The 25,843-nt window shown below is 52.4% G+C and overlaps 1 protein-coding gene across 2 annotated transcripts in view; it reads right to left on the bottom strand.

Moving 5' to 3' along the window:
• The window catches only part of INPP5A (inositol polyphosphate-5-phosphatase A), a 245,590-nt gene that overhangs the window by 126,206 nt on the left and 93,541 nt on the right, over window positions 1-25,843 (bottom strand). Inside the window, exons 3-4 of one of the 2 annotated variants that reach the window (XM_063670417.1) lie at window positions 7,659-7,759; window positions 2,987-3,074 (exon numbers count right to left, since the gene is read on the bottom strand). In XM_063670417.1, the coding sequence (XP_063526487.1) occupies window positions 2,987-3,074; window positions 7,659-7,759 (189 nt within the window). The remainder of the gene's footprint in view (window positions 1-2,986; window positions 3,075-7,658; window positions 7,760-25,843) is intronic. The other variant, XM_063670418.1, reaches the window with a different exon arrangement.

Here is a 25,843-nt window from a genome sequence, read left to right as displayed (position 1 = left end):
TGTGCCCTGGCGACTGTTTTGCTGGAACCACCCAGGGCCAGGGAGGACCCCTGGAAAGAAGGCAGAACAACCCCACAGCTCGTACAGGGCTGGCACGGCCTGTGCCCGGCAGCCAGGTGCAGATGCCCAGATACGCACGCCAGGCAGAGTCTCGGGTGGACCTGAACCCTTAAGCACAGGCCGCTCCGGACCCACCTGGAAAACCCTGAAAGCCGGGTGTGGAGGCAGCCGCAGCCCTCGGGGGCCTGAAGAAGGTTTTGCTGAGGCTTTCGCCCTCCTGTGGAAAGACGTTTTGGTGGAAACAGAACCACAGCATGATGGCTGCCCCTCCGTCAGCCCACGTGTGCCTCGCTCTCAGGTATCCCAGCCAGGCTCGGACAGACGGAGAGGCCTGCTCCGGCCAGGGCCCAGCACGCGGGTGCCTCCTGTCTGTGGCTGCGTCCACCACTGGTCTGGCTGGAGAGCCTCAGACGCCAAGGGTGCGGGTGGCGGGCACTGCTCCTCCGCCCACCTGCACATCAGCCAGCAGGAGGGGACTGTGGGGTCCTCCTGTGGTGCAGAGCCTCCTGTCTGTCTCCATCCAGCCCTGTCGGTTTCGCATCTAAGTGAGCTCTGATATTAGGGGCGCACATTCACGACCGCTATGTCCTCCCAAAAAGCTGACCCCTGATCATCGTGAAATGACCGCTCTCAGCCTCGACAACACGCTCGTTCTGAGGGCACCCTGACATGCAGACAGCCACTCCTACTTTCTTCTAACAACTGTTTTGCAAGGTACATCCTCCTCTGTCCCTTCACTTTTAAAATACCTGTGTCTTTATATTTGAAGGAAGCTGGAAAGAGCTGAGTGGCGGTCCCCATGAGGAAGAGGTAGCTGGCGACTGGCAAAGATGAGGCTCCCACGGCTGGGCAGCACGCAGAGGTGGGGAGCAGAGCCCCACTCTTCCAAGGATGACAGGTGGCAAGGAAAGGCCTTCATGTAACGTGCTTTCAGCAATCGGACCTTGGCCTGAGTTGGTATGTTTATTCGGCTTGAAGCTTGTTGCAGTATTTGGATCTTTTTGTAAGTTTCATGGACTGGTGAAGAAATCTGAGCCATGACATCTGTAAGCATCGCCCTGTCTGCCTCCTTTTCCTGCTCCTCCTGGGGCTGCAGCCACACATGTTAGGACACCTGGTATTTCATGGTGATTTCTATTCACTTTTCAGTCCTTGTCTCCATTTCACTTTAATTTTGTGGCTGTCTTCAAGTTCAGTCACCTTCTCTTTTCTTCTGCAACGTCTAATTTGCTGCTCACCCAGTGGTATTTTTCTTTTTCATCTGAATAAGCCCCTACTTGGGAAACACAGGACGCTGGGTCATGGAAAGGATGGCAGAGCTGAGAGAAAGAAGCCGGTAGGGAGGAGGGACCAAGGGGGAGAGGGAGGAGGGCTGATAGGAGGAGCTACATCCTGAGCACAGGGGTGAGGGTCTTGACTCTGGTGTGAGTGGGGGCCCTGCGGCCCGCATGTGCCCCACAGAGCATGAGAAGAGGCCGCTTGTGCATGAGCAGCTGCTTGATAGGGTGAGGGTCGGAGACCGAACGGGGGATTCCCGGGATTGTACAGACTCCACTACTGGTGGGGACCATGCATGGCAGCTGCGTGACCATCTCAGGGACAAGGACATTGATTAACTGGCACTAGATGCCCAAACAAGTGAGATGGCCCTTGAACCCAAAGAGCAATGAGAGTCCCACCCGCAGGGCAGGGGGGCACTGGAGAGCGAAACCCTCAGCACTGCGGCCTACGGGGGCCCACCTGGGAGAGGGCAGATTAACAAGGGCCTGTCACGCGATGGCAGGATGACGGCTAGTGGGCGCTGATGCTGGGGACAGAAGGCCAGAGATGGAGGAGAAGGATGCAGGGCCTCCCCAGAGACGGGGGAGATGGACCCAGGCCGGGGGCACCCAGGGCTTCCCCAGAGATGGGGGAGAAGGATGCAGGCCAGGGGACCCAGGGCCTCCCCAGAGACAGGGGAGATGGACCCAGAACGGGGGACCCAGGGCCTCCCCAGAGACAGGGGAGATGGACCCAGTCCGGGGCACCCAGGGCCTCCCCAGAGACGGGGGAGATGGACCCAGAACGGGGGACCCAGGGCCTCCCCAGAGATGGGGAGATGGACCCAGGCCAGGGCACCCAGGGCCTCCCCAGAGACGGGGGAGATGGACCCAGAACGGGGGACCCAGGGCCTCCCCAGAGACGGGGGAGACGGACCCAGGCCGGGGCACCCAGGGCATAAAGACGGGATTTAAGATGTGGGTCTCTGAACCAACAGCAAGTTATTCACAACCTGCAGAGTTTCCCCTCCTCTGAGGAGCTTCCTGCACCTTCCCAGACACCTGGTGCCTGTATCTCTGAGGCTGCCACGTCCACCGGGGCCACCCTCTCATGTGTCCACCTGACAGAGGACCGCAGAGGAGGGACAGGTCTTTCCCAGCCCTGTGGAAGGCTCTGTCCCACTCCCCCGTGCTTACCCTGAGGAACAGCCTCTCTCCGAGGCAGGACGCCGCCCCAGCCCTGCACACTCAGGGCTCAGGAAGGGACGGACCCAGCATGGGAGCAGGGCTGGCGACGGTGGCTCTTGAAGCAATACCGGCTGCTGTCCAACCTCTCATCTACACGCCCAGAGCCCCGGACTCCCTCTTATTTTCACGCACGCTGAGGCCCTGGGCCTCTCCCCGCCTATCACTCCCCAACTCCCGCTTGGGCTTGGTCTGGAGCCCCAAGACCCTGTGCGTGCTGGGCCACCTTCCCTGCCAGGCCAGCCACGGGCTCAGACCACGAGCAGACCACCAAGCAGGCTGCGGGAGTCCCAGGCAGGGAGGCATGAGCGAGGCTTCAGGCGGGGAGCACCCCGACCCCTCTCCATTTACACAGGCGAAGGGCTGGCTTCCGCCAAGGCCAGCCTGTCTGACCCCTGCACCAGGCAGCGGGAGGGACTCACCGTGAAGTGCTCCTGGGATTTGTAGTTTTCGTCCAGGTAGACTCGAGCTCTGTTATATTCTTTCATCGCATCACTTGACAATAGTTCTCTGGAAGGAAGAAAGTAGGTTCCTGAGGAAAAGCCACACAGACGCCTTGCACCTCATGAGACGCCCACAAGGTATAAGAGGGGCCCCAGCACATGGGCACATCACCGTGAGACCGTCCACCTGTGACAGGCAGAGGGCAGGGAATGGCAGCAGCCACCGCAGGAGGTGGCCTCACGTTCAGCTCTCAGCATGTGCAGAGCTCAAGCTCCCACAGGCTCTGGTCTCCACGCAGCCCATGAGATGCCAGGGTCTGAGGCATCCCAGGGATGGAGACGTTGAGAACTCACCCAAGGTCTCATGCCAGGGAAGCGCAACTCCAAGCTCTGGAGGCGCTCCTGATAGCTCACGCGTGGTCTTAAGCGAGAAACTGGAACCCCAGTAGCCACCAGCACACACAGGTTGGGGCACATGCACCCCAGGGCCCAGGTAGTTCTGTCCCCATCTGCTCCTCCCAGAAGTGGCAGTGAGGATGGTGGTTGAGTTGCCATGGCCTCGCAACCACACAGGAGGGAAAGGACCTTTGGACACGCCATTGTCCCCAACCGTTCATCCTACTGGTCACATTTTATCATCAGGAAGGCCTTAAGGAGACAAGCTCGCCACCATCTCCGCAAAGCATGGCTGCACAGGAGGCCACCGCACACCCCTGGAGCCCGTGAACGGAGGACAAGGCCCCATCTGCCTGGCCCCTCCACGGAGATAGTACATCATCCCCCTACCCACGCTTGCTTATTCAAGCCAGTGGAGAGAGAGGATACCAGCACCCTGTGATCCAGCCAGTCCATGTGTCAGGAAGAAGGGGGTCCACATTGAAGAAAATAAAACCACACCAGTAGAGAAGGGCAAGGCAAAGAATGCCTTGACAGACTCACACTGATCCCCACGTGGCTTAACTGTTGGCAAACACAACCTTCAACACGCTTTAAGGGAAGAAAACACTAAACAACGTAACATTCACAATGTCTGGCATGCTATCGAAAATAACTTGACATGAGAAGCAGCAACACCACGTGAATGTGTCCCCTCATCCCACGAAGAAGCTGTCAACAGAAACAGACCCGGAAGAGGCAAAAATGATGGAATGAGCTGAAAGCAGCTGGAAACAGTCACTGCAACTGTGACCAGAGAGTGAAAGGAGCACACAGACGGAAGGAAAAGCGAGGACAGGGAAAGCACACGTGAGGCTTCTGGAAGGAGTGGACAGACATAATGTCAGAAATAAAATGAATTGACTGCGTGGACCTAAGAGAAGATCAAAATCTGCAACAGAAAAGAGCCCGGCCACTGAAAAATACAGCAACAGAAGCGATCCAAACCGAAACACAGGGAAAATGAGCTGAAAACAATCAGAAGAGCTTTAGGCCCCTGTGGGGTAGAACCAGGCAATCTAACATCAGGTAACTGGAGCCTGAGAACAAAAGAGAAGGGAAGCAAAAGAAAAATAGTATTTAAAGAAATAATGGACAAACTTTCCCCAAATTTGATTAAAACAATAAACCCACAGACTGCAAATGCTCAAATGGCCCCAAGCAAGATAAACATAAAGAACATCAAAGTAAAGTACAACATAATCAGGTTGCTGCAAACCAGCTATAAAGACAAAACCTAGCAGTGGAGGAAAGGGCACATTATATACAAGAAAATTAAGAGAGAACAATGGCGAGATTCTCACCAGCAACAATGCAATACAGAAGACAATGGGGCGATATCATTAAAGTAGTGAGAGGAAAAAAAAATTGACAAGCTAGAATTCTATTTACAACAAAAACAGCTTTCAAAAATGAGGACAAAGACCTTTTTCAGATAAACAAAAGCTGAGAAAATTCATGAGCAGCTGACTTGTGCTAAAATAAATGTTAAAGAACGTTCTTCAGGCAGAGAGAGAAGGGTGCCAGATAAAAACCAGAATCCACACAAAAGGGCGGAGGGCACTGAAAGCCAGTGAACTGGTCCACATCAAGGGCGTTTCTCTCATGTCTTAATCTTTTAAAAAGAAAATTGTTTAAAGCAAAAGTCATAACACTGTACATTAGGCATAAAGCGCAGATGAAGGAAACACACATGGCATCGCGGGGGCACAAGGCCGTGGGGGCCACACTCCACTGTGAAGCTCTCACACCAAACACAGCAGTATCGTTCCCATCCGGCCCGCGGTGTCCCTGCCTGCTGTGAGGGCGGCGTCCTCCGTGCTCAGGGTGCATCCCCACTTTCTCTTCTCTGGGAAGTGCTTCCCAACAGGGGCTGCTTCCCTTCTCTTACCGACTTACTGAGTTCTTCATATATTTAAACTCTCGTTTTTGTCAGTAAGGTGTGCTGCAGATATTTTTTCCCGAAGTGGCTGAATTTTGACTTCATTTTGAGTTACTTCATTTTGAGTGCCTTCTCATAAGCAAATGCTTAGTTCAAACATGGCCACATTTTTCAGCCTTCTATTCTGTAGGCTGCACTTCCTGCACATTTTAAAAGAAATCTCTCATCCCAAAACTATAAAGATTTTCTCCTATATTTTAGACTGAAATTTTTAATGTTGCCTTTTACATTTATATAATTAATACAACTGAAATTCGTCTTATGTAGGGTGAGTGAGAAGTGGCTGCTTATGACACAAAGCAGGGATCCAATTACATTTTTCCCAACAGGACACCAATGATCCCATGCCCCTGCCCACGTCCCCACCCATCCTCCCCCAGGTGCAGCCTCGAGGGTCTGGGCGGGGCCTCGACTCCGCTCTCCTCTCTCTGGGCTGCGAACCTGCCTCGGCTCTCCTCTCAGGGCCTGTGCACCTGCCTCGATCCGCTCTCCTCTCTAGGCTGCGCACCTGCCTCGATCCGCTCTCCTCTCTGGGCTGCGCACCTGCCTCGATCCGCTCTCCTCTCCGGGCCTGCGCCATGCCACCTGCCCCAGTGCTTCTTTGGAATGAGCCCTGGGGTCCAGCTAGGTGAGAACCCACTTTGTTTTCCTTCAGGATTCTTGTAACTATTCTTGACCCTTTGCTCTTATATAGCAATTTTAGTATTAGTCTATTGAATGTTAGGAAAAATGCCACTAAGATTTTAATTAAAACTGCCTTAAACTGGCCAGGCATGGTGGCTCATGCCTGTAATCCCAGCACTTTGGGGGGCCAAGGTGGGCAGATCACAAGGTCAGGAGATCGAGGCCATCCTACCTAACATGGTGAAACCCCGTCTCTACTAAAAAAACACAAAAAAATTAGCTGGGTGTGGTGGCGGGCACCTGTAGTCCCAGCTACTTGGGAGGCTGAGGCAGGAGAATGGCATGAACCTGGGAGGCGGAGCTTGCAGTGAGCCGAGATAGCGCCACTGCACTCTGGCCTGGGCGACCGAGCAAGACTCTGTCTCAAAAAAAAAAAAAAGAAAGAAAAAAAAACTGCCTTAAGTTATAGATTATTTTGGGAAGTTGTGGCAGTTTTTTTTAGCAGCTGAAACCACCACTTTGTTCTGCTAAAGGACCCTGCGCTGCGAGTTCAACACGGAGGCCTATGTCACTCCACGACTGCCAGCACCTGGACAGCAAGAATGCAGCCCCCCAACGCAGGAATGTGCTAAGGCCACACTGTAGGGGACACAGAGGACGGGCTTCATGGCTGCGGCCTCGGGAAAATACAGCAGCCACTATTAGCAACAGCTGATAGGAGGCCCCATGTCTGAACATAAGCCTGCCTGCCCCTACCTGCTCCTGTCCACTCCTGGATGCCTCAGGTCCGGGCGCCCCCTCTCCCCAGGCAGGACCCAGTTGGGCCCGCCCTGTCAGAAGCCTCAGGGTGTGCACATTGGGACTACCTGTGGGGCACCTTCCTCCTAAACGATGGAGATTTCGCCTCCAAGGAGGATAGACGCTCCCAGGCGACCTCCCTGAGACAGACTTCGCAGTGGGATGTGAACCCCAGCCACCGCAGGCCCAGGCCTCAGACACACACACACGGAGACGGCTCCACTGGTATCTGGGGCTCACGTCCCCTGGCCCGAGAGCACAGACCCTCGCCGTGTAGAGGCAGCAGGCTGTCACTCCGTGGCCTTCTGTCGCCGCCCCAAGGAGGCTCGCGGCCACACATCTGGGCCACTCCTCTCCTTGGACACGTCTGGGCCACTCCTCTCCTTGGACACGTCTGGGCCACTCCTCTCCTTGGACACGTCTGGGCCACTCCTCTCCTTGGACACGTCTGGGCCACTCCTCTCCTTGGACACGTCTGGGCCACTCCTCTCCTTGGACACGTCTGGGCCACTCCTCTCCTTGGACACGTCTGGGCCACTCCTCTCCTTGGACACGTCTGGGCCACTCCTCTCCTTGGACACGTCTGGGCCACTCCTCTCCTTGGACACGTCTGGGCCACTCCTCTCCTTGGACACGTCTGGGCCACTCCTCTCCTTGGACACGTCTGGGCCACTCCTCTCTTTGGACTCGTCTGGGCCACTCCTCTCTTTGGAAAACTGAGACTCAGCCAAGATGACCCCCAGGCGAGTCCCAAATGGTGAGGCTGGTGATCACAGTACCATGAAAAGACACCCACCGGCGCCCCACACCCCCGGGAAGTGGACACACACCAGCACCTGCCCCTAGACTTACTTGACGAACTTGTCCACGTGGGACATGGAGGCCTCGTAGTTCTTCCCTCCAAACTCCTGACAGTGCAAAGCCATGAAGTGCGGCTTGTGTGTGTGCACGACCTGGAGGGAGAGAAGCACACTGTCAGGGTCGTCGGAGCCGTCCACAGAGCCACACGTGGCACCGCCCCCTCCACCGCCCCCACGGCCTGGGAGCCACCAGGGTCTGGCAGAGATGGGGCCCCATGTCTGCGACCATGGGTTCTTCTGGACAGATTCTAGGAGTCACCTCGCCTTTGTGCTTCCAGTTATTTATATTTCCAGTGCTTTTCATTTTCCCATTACTATAAATTCCATAGAAAAGAGTCCAGATTTCTCAGAAGCCTCTTCAAACATCTAGAGGCCTTTTTTCTAGTTAAAAAAAAAGTTACGCATGTTTACTGCAGAGCATCTGGGAGCCTCAAGATCAACTGGTCACAATCTCACCAGGAAGTCAGCCATTAGCAACACCCAGGCACAACCCCAGCAAGGGTGCACACGTGTGCATGCGTGTGCGGGAGCACGTACCAGCACACGTGTGCCACAGCATGTGTGCGTACACATGTGCCTATGTATGCATGTGTTCATGCATGTAGGAGGCAGGCACTCCGCCGCCTGTTCACAGCCTGGGAGGACGCCGACACACAGCAGCAACTCACGCAAGGTCACTTCCACTAAGTGGCAGAGCCGGGAACCTGAGCCTGGCATCACAGCCACTGGTCCCTCCGCCCCGCCCGCCCCATCAAGGCTCCCAGGCCCCCGACATGTCTCTGAGGTCCCCGGCAAGGATTCTGACTCAAGCAATCACCGCTGCAGCGTGCTGAATCTGTCCCAAACTTTTACAGCTAAAGAGCAGTGCAACAAATATCCTTGTCAGTGCGGCTTCCTGTGTGACCTGGTGGCTTCCACCAAGAGGCTCTGAGAGGACGCACGGGCAGAGAATTCGGAGAGCGGATGCAGTATTGACATGGCCTCTCCTCGTTCCAGGTTCCCGTCTATTTCCCACTGTCAGTCCAGCCACTGCCCCGCACCGCACACCTCGCCACTCATGGGAGTCCTGACAGCCGCAGGCCAGGACACGAACCATCTCACCCAGCAGGAAACCCTGGGTGGGACACACGCGAGGCAGCCGGGGAGCCACATGTCACTTGAGCAGGATGAGGGGTGAGGCACTGGTTGACCCCGCTCCCCTGCAACACATGACGTGCAGCGCTTCCAAGGAGCAAGCCCCCGACGGGGCTCTCTGTCTGGTGCTGGGGTGGTGGCGCCCCGACAGCCACTGAGGGCCCAGAAGGACGAGCTTCCTTGGAGGAGGGGAAAGGCGGGGAGAGAAGGGGCCGGTGCCGTCTGTGCTGGGCTTGGGAGCCTGGAGGTGCTCACGACGACACGGCACTCACTGTGAGCCAGATGGAGCTGTGGGCATGGCCCACCTCCCAAGAGCCCAGCGGCCACGGTCCAGGGCACAGCTGAGCAAGTGGGCAGCCAGCAAGGGAAGACGGGCTCAGGCTGGGGAGACAGAAACAGCTCTGACCAGGCCCCGTGCACAGGCTCCATCTGTGCTGCAGGTAGCAGCGGCAGCAGGAGACAAGGGCGGCCGTGCCTGAGTTCGCAGCGTGGATGCACCCCGTGGGCCCCTCCCTCCTGGGCGTGGCCATGGGCGTGGGCTCCCCGGGCACTCAGGAGGCCAGACAGCCCACTGCCTTCAAGCCCAGGCGGTGCACTTCTCCCTAACAGATGGCCCAACGTGGTTCCCAAGGGCCAGCTGTCCCTCTGGGCTGTGCTCAAAACAACAGAAGTTCTGAAAACAGACAACCCTTGGTGCCGGTGGTCTGAGTGTTTCCGGTGGTCTGTTTCCAGGCTGTCTTGATGCACAACTCTGGTTTTGTTGTGGTGCCTGAGGGTAGAGGAAGAGTGGGTGGGCTTGAGATCTACCACGCCTCCCTGGCACAGAAGAGGCCTGTGTCCACACGCCCTAGGACACCATGGGGCAATCGGCTGCAGGGTCACCAAGCTCTGGAGCCTCCACGAACCCATGAGTAGGAGGCGACATCAGCACTCTCCTCACTCACAGGGCGCCGGGACCCAAGGTGATGGATGCCGTGGGTATAGTGGCGCATGGCTGGGCACAGGAACCGACGCTGCTTTTGCTTCTATGCCAGAGCTCCTGGCCTTGGCCACGGCACCTCGAATGCACCAGCAGAATTAGTAACTCACAGCGTCCTCAGACCTGGGCCAGGATGACGCTTTTATGCCCTTTGACTTCCTCTCATCCCCCATCCCTTCACCATTCCTGCTAGGTCTCAGAATCCAAACACTAAGCTGCCCGTCCTAAGACAACATATTTATTACACTTATAGTTTATTTCATTTTATTTCATTTAATTTCATTTGAGACAGGGTCTCACTCTGTTGCCCAGGCTGGAGTACAGTGGTGTGATCATAGCTCACGGCAGCCTCCAACTCCTGGGCTTGAGTGATCTCCCACCTCAGCCTCCCAAAGTGCTGGGACTACAGGTGTGAGTCCCCATATGTGGCCTCAAAATCCTGCAGGCCTGTGACTTTTCTCACTAGACTGCCTCAATTCCCGTACCACCCAGAAAAAGACAGTGGCAGTAGTACAATATTCTTGGATGTGTTTAGGTTTATTTTGTGCCTTTCTTAGTCTTTAATAGTTGAATTCCTTCTATATACTAGCAGAGCTAACTGATTAAACCATACCTCTATGGGGGGGAAAAAAACCCTATATTCAATATATCTTAATTGGTAAACCCAATGACCTTGCTAATTAATAGTATTTGAAACTAAATTTTAACAAATCACTAAGTTTAAATAAACAACTGAGGAAAATGACTCCTCTTCTCCGTGACATTCATTTAAAGTCAACATCTCCCACAGAGCGACCTGGCAACAACTGCTTTGTACTGGACGGAACGTGAGTTCAGCTACGACATATACTCTCAGTTTCCCCAAGCTGGCAAGATTTCAAGCACGTGACAGAAAAGCAGGATGATGAAGAGTTATGACATGTAAAATTACCACCGAGCTTCATCGGCAGGTCTTTATCCTCATGTGCGGCCGCCCCTCCACGTGGACAGTTGGGTCAGAAGTCTTACGTATATATTTTCATGCAGTTATTGACAAACGGTCCCACTAACTTAAGCCAGAACAGCTTGGTTTTTCTCAAAAGCAAGTGTACGTTACATGGATGTGCTCCTAAGCAAAGCCCCCACCAACAAAGGCCAGGCCTCCTCAAACAGAGGGGACCCTGCTCCCAGAGTGATGGGGGAGGAGAGGGGGCTGTGGCGCACACAGCTCTGTAGGCAAACGCCATTACAAGAAAAGATGTGTCCTCGGATTCCAACGACCTCACAGATAACTAGATTTTACAGCATTTCTCGGGCTGTCACGGCAGGAGTGAGGAGGTGGAGAAACTGCAGCTATGCTGGCATAGCCGCCACATCAGGGGCCCCGGAACACCAGACGCACAGTGAGACACAGCCCTGATGCGAAAGGACGGCCGGCGAGCCGCATGGAGAAGAACCGAGAACACGAGGGCTTCTCAGGTGTCATCCCCAGCCCGCCGGACACCACACAGAGCAAGTGCTGCACGCTGGGGCTCTGCTGCTGCCCCTCTGCTGGAAACGCCTCCACCCACTCCCCACACCTCGGGCCTCCTCTGCAGACGGGCTCCAGGCTGTCCCCAGACCACAGATGAGCTCCAGGCTGTCCCCAGACCGCAGACGGGCTCCAGGCTGTCCCCAGACCGCAGACGAGCTGCAGTCTGTCCCCAGGCCGCAGACGGGCTCCAGGCTGTCTCCAGACCGCAGACGGGCTCCAGGCTGTCCCCAGACCGCAGACGGGCTCCAGGCTGTCCCCAGACCGCAGACGGGCTCCAGGCTGTTCCCAGAAGGCCGCCCCTTCCCGCTGGACTCCCAGATGGCTTTGTGAACCTCCTTTTCCTCTGCAGTCACAGGCTGCTCTCCACATCCCCTCCCACTGGACCATGAGCCCTGAACCCTGACGCGCCAGCGCTGGTCCACGCTGGGGAGCCCTGCTGGTGTGCCCCACACCCTGACCATGCACGGGGGTGATGACGCCCTCAAAGCTGAAGTGAGAGGATGCTTCAGAAACACAAAATGTTGCATCAGGAGAAGCCCAGGGTTCCCACACATCTACAACAGGTTACGGAGATGGGTACCCCAAACAGAGGAAAGGCCACACTTCCTTTGAAAACCAAGTTATCAAAATGATAAGATCTTTACCATGAGAAGTTTCAGAAGAAAAGCAATGAACGACTATAGAAAAGAGCAGGGCACTGAATGGCAGCAAATGATGCTATTGTTCCTCCACACCCACAAATCAAACCACCTCCACGCACGGTTTACAACACGGGCCCTTGCGAAGCTGTCCTGGAGCAGACTGCAGGTGAGCTAACACCCAGTCCCTGGAGCTTCTGCTGAAAGACTGGGCTCAGAAAATCGCCCTCTGGCATGGGGTCATCTCACTCCACAAAGGCACAGGCAAACTGTCTGAAGAATTCATGAAGGAGAAGGACGACATCCTGGTTAGATCCATCCGGATAGCTGGACTAGTTAGCTGCATGGAGAACTGTAACTTCACATATTATAAACTCTGTCTAGGAGACAGAATTATGGTCTAGAATGGATTGGCACAACAAGAAAGTTTACATCCATGAGTATATAATGAGCCTGAGAGCCTCCAGGCATTGGTCATCTTGAAATCAGGGTGTTATTTTGAATCCCGACATCGTTTGGAAAACTGGCAAATAAGGGGAATGGAGCAACGCATTATCCTGCCTTTCTTGGACAATCGGTGTCTCTGGAAAAGCACACGGGACACAGTCCCTCTTTACAGAAACACTCCTACCAAAAAGTGAAAAAGAAATGGTAGAATTAGAATACAGCCATTTTACAATTCTTAATGACACGGTGAATCGAGGCAGTGAACACCAGCAGCTGCTAATACCACAAAGAGACACAGACGGAGGGGTGAGCAGAGCACATGCCTCCCGATGAAAGCTATAACGCCACGGCAAAGCATCCCGGCGGAAAAACTGAACCCACGTCGAATCTAGACGGAGGCCGATTCCAGGAAATGGGAGACAGCACGCTGAGCACAGCCACAGGACACCTCCAGCCACAGGACCACGGACACTGCATGGGGGACACTGGATGCCTTCCACAGATAAGCGCTGGCAAAGAGGGGCAAAGAAGAACAGGAAACGGCCGAGAGAAAGGAAGGTGTACAGAGACACGCATCAACTAACAGGCACTGTGAGGGCATATCAGCAGGGGCTCCGGTTTTGCCATGGGAGCATGAGGCCCTCAGAGGCCATTGTTCTCGCCGAGGACAACCACACACTAAAAACAAAACATGCGCCCGAGGAGGCTGAGAGGTAAAGAGAGGGAGACAGGCAGCGCCGGGAGTCAGAGCCTGGAGAAGTGATACACAGGGTGAGTCTCTTATTCTTTCCCTCTTCGGGCTTTGCCCAAGCCTGGGCCACACTTACGGGAGCAGCAGAATGTGGACCCCACAAATCCAGAGGAAACCCCACCCTCTCTCTGGCCAGAAGAGCAACAGAAAGAAGCCCAGACTAGCCGGACGGTGCGGGGCAACCCTGGAGGGAAGAGCTAGGAAGAGGGAACCCTAAGTCTGTGTATGAACCCGCTTGAGTCTCCAATAACCCCAAACACACACGTGTGACAACCCACGCGGGCGAGCAGAGGCTCTGAGCAGTGAGGTGGGCTCTGACCAGCACCCAGCATGAGACTGAGCTTATGGTCTGTACCTCATCAGGGTGAATGCGTGCATGCTGAGAACTGTAAGAAAAGCCAGTGTCTACACAACGCAGCATCCACAACAACCAGGACACAACCCTGAGTTGTCGGAATCTGAAAACGTGGCACGCGTTTAATAGAAAGAATGACAGACAGATGCCACCACTAAGACAACACCAATGCCGGACACAGCAGAGGAAGGTTTTCAAGCAACAACTACAATATGCTCCATGAGGTCAAAGTAAATACTCTTGAAATAAATGGAAAGATAGAAAATTTCAACAGAAACTATAAAGGAGAAACAAATGGAAATTTCAAAAACTAAAAACATTTATACAATATCTGAAATAAATGACCAGAAGGACTCAATGGTAAAATGAAGATGACAGAGAACAGCTGGCAAATCTGAAGATAAGTCAATAGAAATTACTGAAATCAAAGAACAGAAAGCACAAAGGTTCAGCAAAAGCCAGCAGAGCCTCCAGAAAATGGCATGACGTCTACTCTACGCGTAGTCGGAGAGACAGAGGGAGAGGAGAAACAGATGGTGCATGAGAAAAACACTCGGAAAAAACAACGGCCAAAATGCCCCCAAATTTAGTGAAAGACATATATTTACAGATTCTAGAACCTTAGTGAGTGCCTAACAAGATAAATTCAAACAAATAACAAGATAAATTCAAAGAAATTCCTATCTAGGCACGTCTGTGCCACATTTTATCATAATCAAACTGAAGGAAACAAAGATATATTAATAGAAAAAACTTCTGAAACCAACTGGACAGAAGTAAGAGAACACACATACAGGAAGGAGTCAACAATTCAAATTACCATGGATTTCTTATCAGGAAACCTGGAGGCCAAAAGACAGTGGAACAAGGCCTTTCAATTGCTGAAGGAAAAAAAAAAAGTCAACCCAGAAGTCAGTATCTATTGAAAATATTCCTCAGGAATGAAGGCAAAGGGAAACATTTTCGCACAAAAGAAAACTAAGTGAACGTTCCACCAGCAGGTCTGCTGGAAACTGACGGCCGAGCAGGGCTGGAGAGGAATGATCCGGGGGCAGCTTGGATCTCCAAGAACAAGGAAAGGCAGGAAAAACGGGAAGTATCTGGGTAAATATAAAAGATTACATTTTTTCTTCTTGGGTTCTTTAAAATACATAGAATAAGCCTCCAGGGTAGCTGAAGACAGCCTACTCCCAAAAATTTGCTCCCCAATTTTCTATGTAGGCAGGGAATGTGATATATAATGAATGTAATATATGAACTATGTTTTATATATATATATGTAACTTATATATATAGAAAAACCCAAATTGCAGCCTCAGCGTGACTTGAAAAAAAAGTGGAAGCTGCCAGGCTCGATGGCTCACACCTGTAATCCCAGCACTTTGGGAGGCCGAGGCGGGTGGATCACCTGAGGTCAGAAGTTCGAGACCAGCCTGGCCAATATGGTGAAATCCTGTCTCTACTAAAAATACAAAAATTAGCCAGGCATGGTAGCAGGCGCCTGTAATCCCAGCTACTTGGGAGGCTAAGGCAGGAGAATCGCATAAACCCAAGAGGCGGAGGCTGCAGTGCTCCGAGATTGTGCCACTGCACTCCATCCTGGGTGACACAGCAACATTCTGTCTCAAAAATAAATAAATAAATAAATAAATAAATAAAATAAAATAAAATTGGAAGCTACAAATAGCAGTGAATAAAACGAGGAAAAATCCAGACTCCAGAAGGTGATCTCTCGGGCTCCAGGACTGCCCCGGCTGGGGTGCAAGGCTTTGTGAAGCACAAAGGCACAGCAAGAAACACCACAAGAGAGGGAAGGGAGACGCCAGGGAAGAGACACACGGAGAGTCAAACACACAGCCAGCAAGTCCGGAGGCTAAAGATTCTGGAAGAGCATCCCAGCGCATCCAAGCGTGGGTCGGAACACAAGGCGAGACTTGGAGGCCGCTGTGATGGAAAGTGGGAGGCCCAGCCTAGCCAGGACAGCCATGCTTCAAGGGCACTACTGAGACACTACCAATGAAGAAGAGGAAAAGATTTTTAAAAAGAGGGAGAAGTAGCAGCCCTGAGTCACCAGGTGGCAAAGGAGAAAGGAAGAAAAGGCAGGAAAAGAGGGACTTGAAAGAGAAAGACCGCCAGCAAATCAGAGAAGGAACAACTCCCAGACCCCAATCACTGCCCAACTTCCAAAGCCAGTGAATGCACTTGGACTTTGCAATACCGACAGAAGAGGGTGCTATTAAACTAGGAATCTTGCAAAACCCCTACTCCCACTAAAGAAGAGCAAAAGGAAGTCCCTACAAAACGGCTGTAAAAAAAAGACAAAAAATTGTACACACACAAACTGAGGGAAACGTGCCCGACCCGAGGAAAACGACCCTGAGGCAGAACAGGACGGGAGCCCACATTGTAGATAAAATCAAATCTACTCAAGCAGTTGAGAATATGAAAAACCATCTCACATCAGAGATGCGAAACTAAAATACAGAATGGACCACAGGGAGAAAGAGACAGAGAGCGCCCCTCAACCTCGGGGGCGGCAGAGGCAAAGCACAGAACAGTCATGACGGAGGACAACAGCCACAGCAGGTGCCAGGAGGGTCACTGGAAGGAAACCCCAGCATGAGCATCAAAGCCAGAAAACTCCACGGAGAAAGCAAAATCGCGCAGAGAAAACCGCGTGAGAGAAAAAGTGACCGTGGGAGACAGGCAGAGAAGGAGGAACATTTGGAGGATCGGGGACCCAAAGGACACCCGAAACACCTAACATTTAAAACTATAACCCAGGAAAACTTCAAAACAGAAAAAGACCCGCACTTACACACTGAAAGGCTCACTGAATACTTCAGAAAATTAACCCAAAGCAATCAACTCCAAGATTTCAAAGATAAAGATAAGATCCTCATGGCCTCCAGGTAAAACAGATCAATTAAACATTAGGTGGCTCACGCCTGTAATCCCACCACTTTGGGGGGCCGAGGCGGGCGGATCAATCACAAGGTCAGGAGATCGAGACCATCCTGGCCAACATGGTAAAACCCCGTCTCTACTAAAAATGCAAAAATTAGCTGGGCCTGCTGGCGCACGCTTGTAGTCCTACCTACTTGGGAGGCTGAGGCAGGAGAATCGCTTGAACCCGGGAGGCGGAAGTTACAGTGAGCTGAGATCGTGCCACTGCACTCCAGCCTGGCGACAGAGTGAGGCTCCATCTCAAAAAGAAAAAAATTAAAATTAAAATTAAATGTAAAGAATCGGACCAGCACCAGTCTCTTCAAACCCAACATATGCACTAAGGCAACAACAGAATGACCTTTCCCAAACATCTCAGTGAAATGACGCCTAAACCAAGGGCTATTTATCCTTCAAATTCCAAAACTATAGAAAACAGTTTTCAACATGCAAAAATTTGGGAAATTTTGTCCCCATCAGCCCTTTCTGAGGAATCCAGGAAGGCAGGGCTGGTTCTTTTCCGTAAATAACCAGATGGACACGGGAGCTCTGTGGTCCCTGCTCAGCAGTGCAAGGGCAGCCCCAAGGGACAGGAGCGACTGGGGGTGGCTGTGTGCCCGCAAACTTGATTTCCAAAGGCGTGCAGCAGGCTGGCTTGGGCTGCAAACCAGGGTGGGGGGAGCGCAGTTTGCTGACGCTGAGTTCATTTTTTTAATTTGTATAAATGTAAGGGGTACAGTGCAGTTTTGTGACGTGGCTGTTTTGCACAGGGCTAAAGCCAGGGCTTTCAGTGTAACCACCACTCGAATCGTGTGCATGTGCACTGTACCCTTAGGTGACTCTCACCCCTCACTCCCATTTAGAAGGGAGAACATGTGGACGGACTTTCTGAGCTGTTTCACTGAGAAGTAAAGCAAGTTCTATCCACGTTGCTGCAAAAGACGATTTCATTCTTTTTATGGCCGAATATTACATTGTATATATATGTGGTATAGAAAATACACACACACACACACACACACACATTTTGTTTATCTAATAAAGCATTTTTTTGAAATAATATTTCCAACTGGGATTTTCCATGTATACAGATGGAATACATGCCATATAGAAACCTATGTGATTTCAAGATTTCAACATTGCACATGAAGTAGTACAATATTAACTAGCAACCACTTGAATATGCCTTTTTTTTTTTTTGAGATAGGATTTCGCTCTGTCACCCAGGCTGAAGTGCTGTGGTGTGATCACAGCTCACTGCAGTCTCCACCTCCCAGGCTCATGCCATTCTCCTACCTCAGCCTCCTGATGCTGGGACAACAGGTGTGCACCACCACACCCAGCTAATTTTTTTTTTTTTTAATCTTAGAGAGACAGGGATCTTGCTATGTTGCTCAGGCTGGTCTCAAACTCCTGGTCTCAAACAATCCTCCCACCTCGCCCTCTCAAGTAGCTTTAAAAACATCTGTAAAAAGGGCCGGGCGCGATGGCTCATGCCTGTAATCCCAGCACTTTGGGAGGCTGAGGAGGGCAGATCACGAGGTCAGGAGATCGAGACCATCCTGGCTAACACAGTGAAACCCCGTCTCTATTAAAAATACAAAAAATTAGCCGGGCGTGGTGGTGGGCGCCTGTAGTCCCAGCTACTCAGGAGGCTGAGGTAGGAGAATGGCATGAACCTGGGAGGCAGAGTTTGCAGTGAGCCAAGATCACGCCACTGCACTCCAGCCTGGGTGACAGAGTGAGACTCCGTCTCAAAAAAAAAAAAAAAAAAAAAAAAAACTTTAAAAAGGCAAACAGCCAATAAAGAAATAAAAATGGAACGCCAAAACAAATTAAATAATTCAAAAGACAGCAGGAATGCGGTAAAAAGGGTACAAAAACCAGTGAACAAACAGAAAAATAAAAAATGGCAGACCCAGATTCAACCACATCAACAGTTATAAAAGGGTTAATGGTCTAGACTGGCACTGTGTAATCTAGATGTCACAAGTCAAATGTGGCTATTTAAAAGAAAATGAAATAAATGTTTAAAAACTGAGTTCTCTGACAGCACGAGTCACATTTCAAATGCTCAATCAAAAGCCACAGGTGGCCAGAGGCTGCCATTGTGAATAGCACAGACTGGAACTCGATCATCAGGAAGTTCCGTTAGCTGAGGCTGTTCTGGCCACTCCAATTGCAAGGCTGGGAGCTACAGGGTGGATAAAAAACAAGACTGAAGAACACACTGCCTGTAAGAGACACACTTTCAGGATAAAGACACAAACAGACAGAAAGCAAACAGACAGGAAAGCACACACCACACCAACCATGAGCCTGGGAGGGCCGCGGGGAGCCAGGCAGGGCTGCCGGCCGAGAGCCCGGGAGGGCCGCGGGGAGCCGCGGTGGCGGCAACATTCATCGGACCAAGGCTCCAGGAGACGAAGAAGAACATTCGTGATGACTTAGACAACTCTCGGGAAGACAGCACAACCACAAATGTGTATATGGCTAATAACAAAAAACACACTGGGCAGAAGTTAACAGAACAAAGGAGAAACAGACAATCCCACAACCACTGTAGGAGACTTTAGCTCCCTCCCTTGGCACTCAATGGATCTAGACCAACACACACAAGCAGTCAAGACGCAGGACACAGTCAAGCTCCGTGGTCCACTTGGCACCACAGAAAACCACATCTGACACCTGCAGAACACAGAATGCATACTCCTCTCCGTGGCACACTCACCAAGGGAGATGACACGCCTCTCTGGGGCACACCCGCCAAGGGAGATGACACGCCTCTCTGGGGCACACCCGCCAAGGGAGATGGCACTCCTAACCTCACGAAAGCTACAAAACAATTTCTATCAAAACATCAATTAATTGTAACACATGAACTGTAAAAAACAATTATGAGACAACTGAGAACATCTAAATCCTAACTGGATATTGAATAGGTTGGAATTACCGATCATCTTTTTAGATATAAAGATACTGTGTAGGGTCTGTATTCTTTGAAATACCTACTGAAATAGTCACGAATGAAGTGATGCACTGTCTGGTTTTTGCTTCAAATGCTCAGGGGTGGGAGGAGCAGGTGGAGGGGATCTGAAACAGAACTGCCCATGAGCTTCACAGCTGAGCGTGGGTGCTGGGCACGGAAAGGATTCTCTCCACTTTTATATGGGCTTGAAATCGTCACAATAAAAGTTTGCCGAATGTGCTCATTGTTTAACTAACTCAGCAGGAACAAAACCAGAAACCCAAAAAACACATTCCCTCCAGCCAGCAACACCCAAGGCAGGAGCCCTGGAGCTGTGCGAAGCCACCCCCAGGGCCCTCGAGTGAGTGCCTCTGAACGATGGAAAAATCATGACCTTCTCTGAGTTCTCTGATCTTGCCTGGTCTCATAATGGCAAGGCCAGGGAGAAAAGAGGGCATCTCTGTTTCTTACCAACGTCCTGTTTGGGGATTCAGCTTGAAAACGCTTCTGTTTGGCAGCTCTGGAGGAGGTGCAGTGCCCAGGCTCAGACAGTACGAACCCACTCCACGCTTGGGCACCTGCAGTGGCCTCACCAGAGCCGACAGATACACACATCACAGACTTCATTTTAAAACAGATTTAGTCACTGCACAAGGCAAGAAACTCAAAACAGCTCATTAGAAGAGGATGGTTTTTCGTGACCTACTATTGGACATTTTTGGCTAACAGAAAAAAAATATATTTCCTTTGCAAGTGAGTGAAGCTGCAGAATGTATAGGGTAAATGTAAATGCTTCACTGATGAGCAATGAATCCCAACAGCCAGGATTCAAGCACCTCGCCCACTAAGGGGAGCCAGGCAGGGGCTGAGGTCCAGGAGCTCACTACTGAAGCTGATGGGTAGCTAGCACCACCACAAAAGGCAGCCAGGGACAGGGCACCTTTGTTGCAATGTCTTTACCTGACCAAGTAAGCCAGCACCCAGGAGCCCCTGCCCTGGGGACAGACGCCTCCTCCATGGGGAAGGGAGACAGAACCAGCCCCCCAACTCCCCAGGCAGTGGTGTGCTCGAAAGTGCTCAATACTAGCTCTCCAGGTGAGGTCCTGGGACATGCCCCGCCATGGCCAACGCTAAGCCACTGATGTGGCGTCACTGAACCTGGGGCAGGAGAGGTGCTCAGCAAGGCACCATCATTCACACATCAAATACTGTGTGAGTATTTCCCTCACCCAGACACAGAGCTAAATAGTCAAGATCATATGTAACAGTACAATAATTAGGAAGTGATGAGTGTGGGGCATTTATTGCCTTTGGTTTTAATATATTTACTTTATTATAGATTTATATAATTTGATTTTTAATAACAGCTGCATTTCACACCTGGCTCCCAAGTTCCTGATCAATTCAGTCAGTGCCCGTGACAACCTGGGCTGGGTGCAGTGGTGGCGGGTGGAAGTGTGGGCTTTCCAGGAAGCATGCCAGGCACGGGCTCCTGCTGGACCCCTTCCTGGCGGGGACTCCAGGGCCTGGTTCCCGCCTCTCGGAAGGTCCACTTCAGCACATGCCTTCCTGAGACGGTCGCTGTGAGGTGTCGACAATGCTGGCATCCAGGCTCAGCACGGGCTGGACAGAGTGAGGTGACACCAGCCAGACACAGCTACTCATACCCCAGGCATTGGCCTGTGCCGGAGAGATACAGCCACAGGGGACACAGGCGCCCCGGCACCCGGGAGGACAGGGACACACAAAGAGCTCTAGGCAGCTGCAGGAAGCCAAGCAGCTCCCTAGGGCTGGCCTGGGAGCCTCTGTAGCCTGCAAGATCCTGGACAAAGATCCCTTCAACAAAACATCTTGCTGGACCGCAGATGGACAGGAAAGGCCACGCCACGGTGTCGGACAGCACGCTTGGGTCAGGCCTGGCTGGAAACACACCGCTGCAAAGCACAGATGTGACAGAGTGTCCCCAGGTTACCAGGCAGGGCTGAGAAGAGACACAACACCCATAGGGGTGCACATCTCCACCCATGAGTCTGAGCTTCTGCTCAGCACTTCACGCCCTGAGTGACAATGACACTGGCATGCGTGACCTTGGAACTATCGGGGAAGTCACAGCCCAAAGCTGTGCATTTTCTTCACCAAAATTCTACAGTGAAAAAGCAGGTGCTCCTACCTTAAAGGAAAAAAGGGCGGTCAATAAAAACACATGGGTTGTTTTATCATAGTGTCCTTGAACTGGATGCTTCATAGGAAGGCCCAGGAAAAATATCTTGGAAAGACATGGCAAGAAAGAGCATGTTCACCAGCCAAACAAGCAGCACCCTGCTTCTGCCGCGGAGCCGGGCCCAGCACGAAGGGCCCCTGGTTCCCAGGAAACAGGCAGCACAGGCCTGCCCAGGCCACGTCCATCGGCACGGCCAAGACTCGGTGTTAAAAATAGCAACAGCCAGGCCTTGCAGGCGTTCTCCAAAGAGGAGTATTGGAGTGACCTAAAAAGGAATTACATCCTGCACAGCACCCCAGTGGAAGCCCCGTGCCAAGATAAGGCGCGCAGAGGGACACGGGAATTTCTTGATAGAAAAAGGCCACAGCTATTTGCCAACGACGCCTGGAAAACACCCTGTTTAAAATCCCCGCTGTGCACCCTTGCCCTGGGTGGGGGCTCTCCTCTCCAGGTCCCTTCGGGGCTGGGCTGGGCTGCAACGGGTGCTGGGACCCCAGGAAGAGGCCTGTTTGTGACCAACCAGACCCAGGTTCCCACAGGCCCCTGGTCAGACGGCCTCCTCAAGGCGCAGTCGATGGGACCGGCCAGGGCGCACCGAGCAGCTGTGTGGGCAGGGGCCTGTTCTTCTCTCCGCCCTGCACACAGGACACCATGAGTTTCCACGACCTCACCGCAGGCAGCCTGGCCAGCCTGTGTGATCTGGAGCTGCCTTTCCTTGGCCCTGCGTGGGGCTGGGCCGCCATGGGGAGGGGTGTGGGACCCAGCAGGCCCCACCCAAGCACAGCCTGGAGTTTTTTGGGGGAGACCGTGGGTTCTACCACACTGACCACACGCAGCAGCCTTCCCCCCAGAGACAGGGCAAGTGACTTAAGCAAATCTGCAGATGGAGCCAGAAGCTGCTGCTGGAGACACCACGGGCAGAGGTGGAAACGCAGAGCTCTAACCCGAACAAAGTCCTGGCTTGGGCCATCGAAGCTCCTGCAAATCAGCTCTAGTTTAAGAAGCACGTCCCCCCGCCCCCCCACCGCCTCCCAGCGCCCCCCACCGCCTCCTAGCCCCCACCACTGCACAAGGCAGGGCAAGGTAAGGTACACGGTCACGGCAGGTGCGACCAAGGCCCCACCTGCTCCCCCACCCTGGCCTGGCTTCCATGATGACAACGGCAACTGCGGCCTCACAGCCATCACATAAAAGAACACCTTCTGGAAGCCTCTTTCGCAAGGCCAGCCGCCATGCAGATTTTCACGACAGCCCTTTCTCACTCTGGCCACGGCAAGCTCCCAGGGGATGACGCAGGGACCGAAGGGAGCCCTGACCCTTCAGCCCATCTGGAGCACGGCAATGGTACCTAAAGTATGAAGAGCCTCATAAAGCCACCAACTCAGCTCCTGGCTCCCCGTCTAGCGCCCTGATGATCCTCTCTCCCCTCCGACCTTCCCAGTTCCCCCTTTCCACAAGGCCCCCACCCCCCAAAGCTTGCCCCTTGGCTCCACAGACTCCTCAAACACCTCTGTCTCCCCCTCCCTTCCTGGACTTCACAGGATCCCAAGAGTTCCCACTGCGTGCTCTGCTCAGCTGTGCTGCCAAAGACCCCTAGACGCCTTCCCCTCGCAGACACCTTTCCATCAAAGACGGCCTCCACTCATGGACGCCTTTCCCTCATGGATGCCTTTTCTTCATGGACATCTTTCCCTCATGGACATCTTTGCCTCATACCTTTTCCTCAAGGACGCCTTTTCCTCATGGATGCCTTTCCCTCATGGACGCCTTTCCCTCATGGATGCCTTTTCCTCATGGATGTCTTTCCCTCATGGATGCCTTTCCCTCATGGATGCCTTTTCCTCATGGATGCCTTTCCCTCATGGATGCCTTTTCCTCATGGATGCCTTTCCCTCATGGACACCTTTTCCTCAGGGATGCCTTTCCCTCATGGACGCCTTTTCTTCATGGACATCTTTCCCTCATGGACATCTTTGCCTCATACCTTTTCCTCAAGGACGCCCTCTCCTCATGGATGCCTTTCCTCATGGATGCCTTTCCTCATGGATGCCTTTCCCTCATGGACGCCTTTCCCTCATGGATGCCTTTTCCTCATGGATGCCTTTCTCTCATGGACGCCCTGCCCTCATGAACATCTTTCCCACATAGACTTATTTTCCTAAGGATGCCCTTTCATCATGGATGTCTTTCCCTCATGGATGGCTTTCCCTCATAGACAACTTTTCCTCAAGGACGCCCTCCCTTCATGGACGCGTTCTCCTTGTGGGTGTCTTTCCCTCATGGATGCCTTCACCTCATAGGCTTCTTTCCCCCGTGGACATCTTCCCCTCATGGACACCTTCCCCTTAAGGACGCCCCCCACCCTCATGGACACTTTCACTTCACTGATGCCTTCCCCTCATGGATGTCTTCCCCTCATGGACGTCTTCCCCTCATGGATGTCTTCCCCTCATGGACGTCTTTCCCTCATGAAAGCCTTTCCCTCATGGATGCCTTTTCCTCAAGGATGCCCTCTCTTCATGTATGGCCTTCCCTAGAGGTTGCCTTCCCCTCAAGGACACCCTCCCCTCATGGGCACCTTTCCCTTATGGACACCATCTCCTCATAAGACATCTTTTCCTCAAGGACACCTCCCCTCAAGGATGTCCTTCCCTCATGGACGCCTTTTCCTAGAGGACACCGTCCCTAATGGATGCCTTTCCCGGGGGACGGCTTCCCTGGAGGCCACCTGGCCATCGTAGATGCCATTCCCTTGTGGATACCCACCCCTCATGGATGCTCACGTGTGGAATGCACGTGGAGAACTGCCACAGCACAGGGCTGTCCGCACGATGCAGAGGGAAGGGCCAAACCATGCAGCAGCCAGTGAACACTCATTCCACAGCCACTAGCACCAAGCCTGGAGCCACACTGGAGACTTCCGGAAAAAGAGGGGACACAGAAGAACCTTCTGTTCAGGTCTCCTGTCACCCCACAGCCAATCTTCCACTATGCATGCAAATGTAACACAACTCCCTTCAAAGATGTACGGTGAGATTTTTATCTTCAGCCACTTTCCTGAGTCACTGAAAGTTCACGAAGACACTGAACAGCTGCAGGGCCCTGGCTCGAGAGGATGGGGCCATTCGTCACCTGAAGTTGAGCAGGCGGGCAGCGCACTGCCCTACAACAGAGCTGGGGTTCCCTCACACGGAGTCTGTGTTTCTGGAGCTCTTAGGAGTGGAGGGCTGGGGTCAGAGGGCAGGAGCAAGTTTGAGGCCACCGCTGTATACCACCAGGTAGCTTAAAGAAGAACCACCCATCTGCAGTGCTGGGGACACACGTCAGGCAGCCAAATGGACCCACCCTCGGCACCCAGAGGCTAAGAATGGGAATGCCAGGTGCTGCTTCAGCTGTAAGCAAGGAAGGGGCACTACCTGGCAGCCACCTCCCCTCGCTCCTGCCATCTGTGCAGCCACGGCTCAGTGTCAAACACACCCAGTTCTGAAGGCCACACAAAAACAGATAATGTGTCTCATTAATAACTGTATACTGATTACATGTTGAAATGATAACATTCCAGATATACTGGGTGAAATAAAATATATTATTAAAATAATTTCACCTATTTCTTTTTGCTTTTAAAAATGTGACTCTTCAAACTTTGAAATGACATATGCACTTTACACGCCATTTCTATTGGATGGGGCTGGGCTAGATTCTAAGGGAAGCTTTTGACCATCTTTCTATTGGAATTTTACATGTTCTCTTTCATTTATAAGAGTTCTTTATAAAAACTGTTAAACTAGCCTATTGTTGTTTTTAAAAATGTATTCCCAGTCTGCCTTTTAATCATATTTAAACTCTAAGAGCCTAAGAAAAGTCCTGCCAGTTTTATTTACTCAAATCCATCAGTCTTTGACTCTACAAATTCCTTCAACTATGTGGAGTTTAGAAAAGCCTTCCCCATCCGGAAAGGAAATAAACAGCTATGTTTCCTTCTGTGTGTCCCCAATGCCCCTCCCCCCGCCACCAGAGCATATCTGGAGGGAGAGGGGGGCGGTCACCACAGGGCACAGGGCTCCAGGCCCTCACAGCAGTTAGTGCTTCCTGAATGGTGCCACCGGCCCGGTGGAATTCACTCCGTCACTCCTCACAGTCATCGCCAGCCCGGTGGAATTCACTCCGTCACTCCTCACAGTCATCGCCAGCCATGGGTGCATGCTCATGAGGAAGCGGGGGCATG

Source organism: Pongo pygmaeus, chromosome 8, assembly GCF_028885625.2.
Source record: "Pongo pygmaeus isolate AG05252 chromosome 8, NHGRI_mPonPyg2-v2.0_pri, whole genome shotgun sequence".
In the NCBI taxonomy this organism is placed as follows: Eukaryota; Metazoa; Chordata; class Mammalia; order Primates; family Hominidae; genus Pongo; species Pongo pygmaeus.
The sequence above is the reverse complement of the archived record's forward strand: the minus strand, read 5'-3'. Positions and strand labels throughout refer to the sequence as shown.